The 3,221-nt window shown below is 36.6% G+C and overlaps 1 protein-coding gene across 2 annotated transcripts in view; it reads right to left on the minus strand.

Moving 5' to 3' along the window:
• Window positions 698–3,221, minus strand: part of LOC109205406 (ras-related protein RABB1b) — a 4,746-nt gene continuing 2,222 nt past the window's right edge. Inside the window, exons 3-6 of one of the 2 annotated variants that reach the window (XM_019368121.1) lie at window positions 2,551–2,633; window positions 1,533–1,750; window positions 1,390–1,458; window positions 698–1,038 (exon numbers count right to left, since the gene is read on the minus strand). In XM_019368121.1, coding sequence (XP_019223666.1) covers window positions 946–1,038; window positions 1,390–1,458; window positions 1,533–1,750; window positions 2,551–2,633 — 463 coding nt within the window. In that variant the 3' untranslated portion in view covers window positions 698–945. The remainder of the gene's footprint in view (window positions 1,039–1,389; window positions 1,459–1,532; window positions 1,751–2,550; window positions 2,634–3,221) is intronic. The other variant, XM_019368115.1, reaches the window with a different exon arrangement.

The following is a 3,221-nucleotide window of genomic DNA, read 5'->3' on the forward strand; positions in this document are numbered from 1 at the left end:
ACAGAACCCTACCGATTAATCCTCTCGTCAAAATCAAACTCCAAAACCGACATCCAATCCCTTAAGCAGGATTCATCATCTTCTTCGGCTTCCAAAGCACTAACACATGAGGTGATTTGCCGCCTTAGGTTTCTGAAAAAACCGGTGACTTTGTTCGAAGAAGTTGATGTGCCGAGAGGAATAGGGGTTTAATGATTTTGGAGCAGGGACTTATTTTCTTTCTTTTTCTTTGTATTTTTTTATTTTAGATTTTTTTAATAAAAATTATTGTAGTGACGCGCTTAGTTTAGGTGATTTGAACATAGTTTGTCCTTGTCACCTCTGTTACTGCCACATGTGCATGGTCAACGATTAAATATGTTTATTAGTTATCAAATATACAAGTTCGAGTGTTCAAATGGAAAAGTCCAAAGTTTGTGTATCGGCTTTCAAAAGCCCTACAAGTTTAAGTGACCAGGAAGCCATTACGCCGTTATATTATCTTCTCTTTTCTTTTTCTCTCAACTTGATTTTGTGATTGGAAATCAACTGATAAACAGCAAGATTGTTAGATCCTGCATTTAAGCTCCTGGTGTTTGGTAACATTAAATTTATGCACTACAAATAATAAATTCGTAGATGAGAACTTAATCTTAAGGAAAAGCAAATGTGAAATGGAGATCGGATCCTGGTTGGAGGAGATGACGAGATGCTCTACTCAAAATCAAAGGAGCTGAACTCAATCCATTTTACTAGATAAACTTTGTATTTAACAGTATAACACAAACACCACATATGCTGGAATTCAACACGCTCCTCAAGAACCTATTTACTCTGAATAATACGAGTAAATTGAGTCATACAGATGAGGAACTGAATTTGAGCTGTACAAGTCTTGTGATCACTTAGTTGAGTGAGGACAAAAGCAAGTTTATCAGTATCATTACAACTTAGACCTATCTTACACTAGCCGCAGCATCCACCTCTTTGAGCAACCGCTCCATCCCGTGGACCAGCTGGACCTTGGGTTCGTCCATACCCAACCTTGATTCCAGATGACTGCAAGAGTACGCAATGGGATATGTTAGACAATGCACCAATGATAAAGTTCATCCCAGAGGGAAAAAAAAGGATAACTGTGTCAAGATCGGAAACAACTCCCCAGGTTTGGACACGGACACCCAGATTCATGACTACCAAAACTTACCCTTCCATTTATAGGAAGTCATCAATCAACTAATCGATAATTTTACCCAATCTTAGCTGGCCATATCCAAGCTTGCAAAGTGCAAACAAAAGATCTTATCCTAATACTCGCACAGATTCTAAAAGAGATGCCCATGAAAGCAGTACAATCGGCAACGATGAAAATGCATTGTCATACATTTCTGAGAGAAACTAATTGTTTACCTCGTTGGAGACATCAAAAACACCTTCTTGGATCTTTTGAAGAATCTTAGCAGCAGTCTGTATAAAGGCCTGGCAATTCATTGCATTAGTAGAAACAAGCTTGTAGATAAGAGATGCCATAGGCTTTGGCTAATATGTATTACCTCCTCAACATTCTGAGCTGTTCTAGCGGATGCCTCAAGAAACAAAAGCCCATTTTCTTTTGCAAATTGTTCTCCCTCCTCTTTACTGACAGCTCTACGATGTGACAGATCACTCTTATTTCCTACTAGCATTATGGTCATATTTGGATTTGCGTGCTGCCTAGCATCTTCAAGCCAGCTGGCTAGATGATTAAAAGTCTCTCTCCTAGACAACAGAACTATTACTAGCTTTAACAAAATGCTAATGAAAAATCATATACTAGAAATGAATATCAGAAGGAAATACTAGAACCATTGGAGACAATCATTCAAAAAGATGCATAAATGTGATCAAAAAAGGAACTGATATATTGAGTGCTCTGAATCATCATGTTGACTTAACCACGTTATCAATAAACCTCATTATTTGATTAGAATACATCATTTTTAATTTGATGGAAAATCTCCCCGTCCAGTTATTATAGTCCAATTTATCCAACTTGTTAATTATACTCCAACAATCCAATATTGAGTATGAGAAATCTCAAACATACTTCTCTTATTACAATCTGCTAAATGTGCACATAATACACAAATAACACACACTTCATGGAATTAATACACTTCTGCTATCATGGTTTTCATGTACAACTCAAACATTCTAAAGTTGCTTGTGTCACTTTCAGGTAAACAACAGCCAATTATGATTAGCCTTAACAAGAACCAATGTTGATACAGCAAATTATAAGTTATTCCAGGTTTACTCCATGAGATGTACTAGAATACGCTAAGCTTTTACATGTCATCTGATTTCTGCATATTTATTACTTGAAGGGAAGTGGAATACCTACAGGAATCGTCAATTAGTATTTAATATGATCAGCCCTGCTTGGCATGTCAGACTAATTTTGCCTCTACAATAAGCAAACTTCTGCTTAAGGGGACTTGACATAAAGAGGCAACAGGGACCGAAAATCATCTCTTACATCAAGTTTCTCCAAAGATAATGACTAGACTGTTCAAAGAATGTGTCACTTACCTGGTGATGTCATAAACCAGAAGCGCGCCAGCAGCTCCCCTGTAATATGACCTGGTGATGGATCTGAAAGATTCCTGTCCAGCCTAGAGAAAGAAAGACGCATGGAGAGAAAGAGAGTTTTAGATCGCTGTAACTGAAGTACCAGATCATATCCTAAATATAATGCTCAATGGCGAAGAAATGAATTTGAAATGAAAAAGATACTCAGTTTTTCAGCAATTATCAATGTACTAATACATCAAGTATAACATGTCATATATACCCTCTGTGCATAACTTTTATCCGTATCTTCCGTTATTCAAGAGTCGGAGAAAACAATAGTTGATCAAGAGTTTAATGTAAATATGACGGCGCTTTAGAGCAGGAACACCTTATAATACTAGTTTCTTACAATGCAAATTTTATTTCAAAAAGCAGATTTAACTTATGTCCATTTAAAGTCCAAAAGTTGGTCCAACTGACCATCAAATAGTGAAAAGGGACAAAAGTTAAGGTATCAATAAGGTTGTCCTTTAACATAGAGATAACAAGTTAGTTTGACATAAGTCTATATCAATCAATTGTTTGAAAAATGAACCCCGTAGGTTAGACACGAAAAGTGTAGCATCATATTTAAATCTGATCGCCTCTCTCACAAACTCATGCAAATGCACACATATTTGACATGGTAA

This window comes from Nicotiana attenuata, chromosome 2 (genome assembly GCF_001879085.1).
Source record: "Nicotiana attenuata strain UT chromosome 2, NIATTr2, whole genome shotgun sequence".
Classification (NCBI taxonomy): Eukaryota; Viridiplantae; Streptophyta; class Magnoliopsida; order Solanales; family Solanaceae; genus Nicotiana; species Nicotiana attenuata.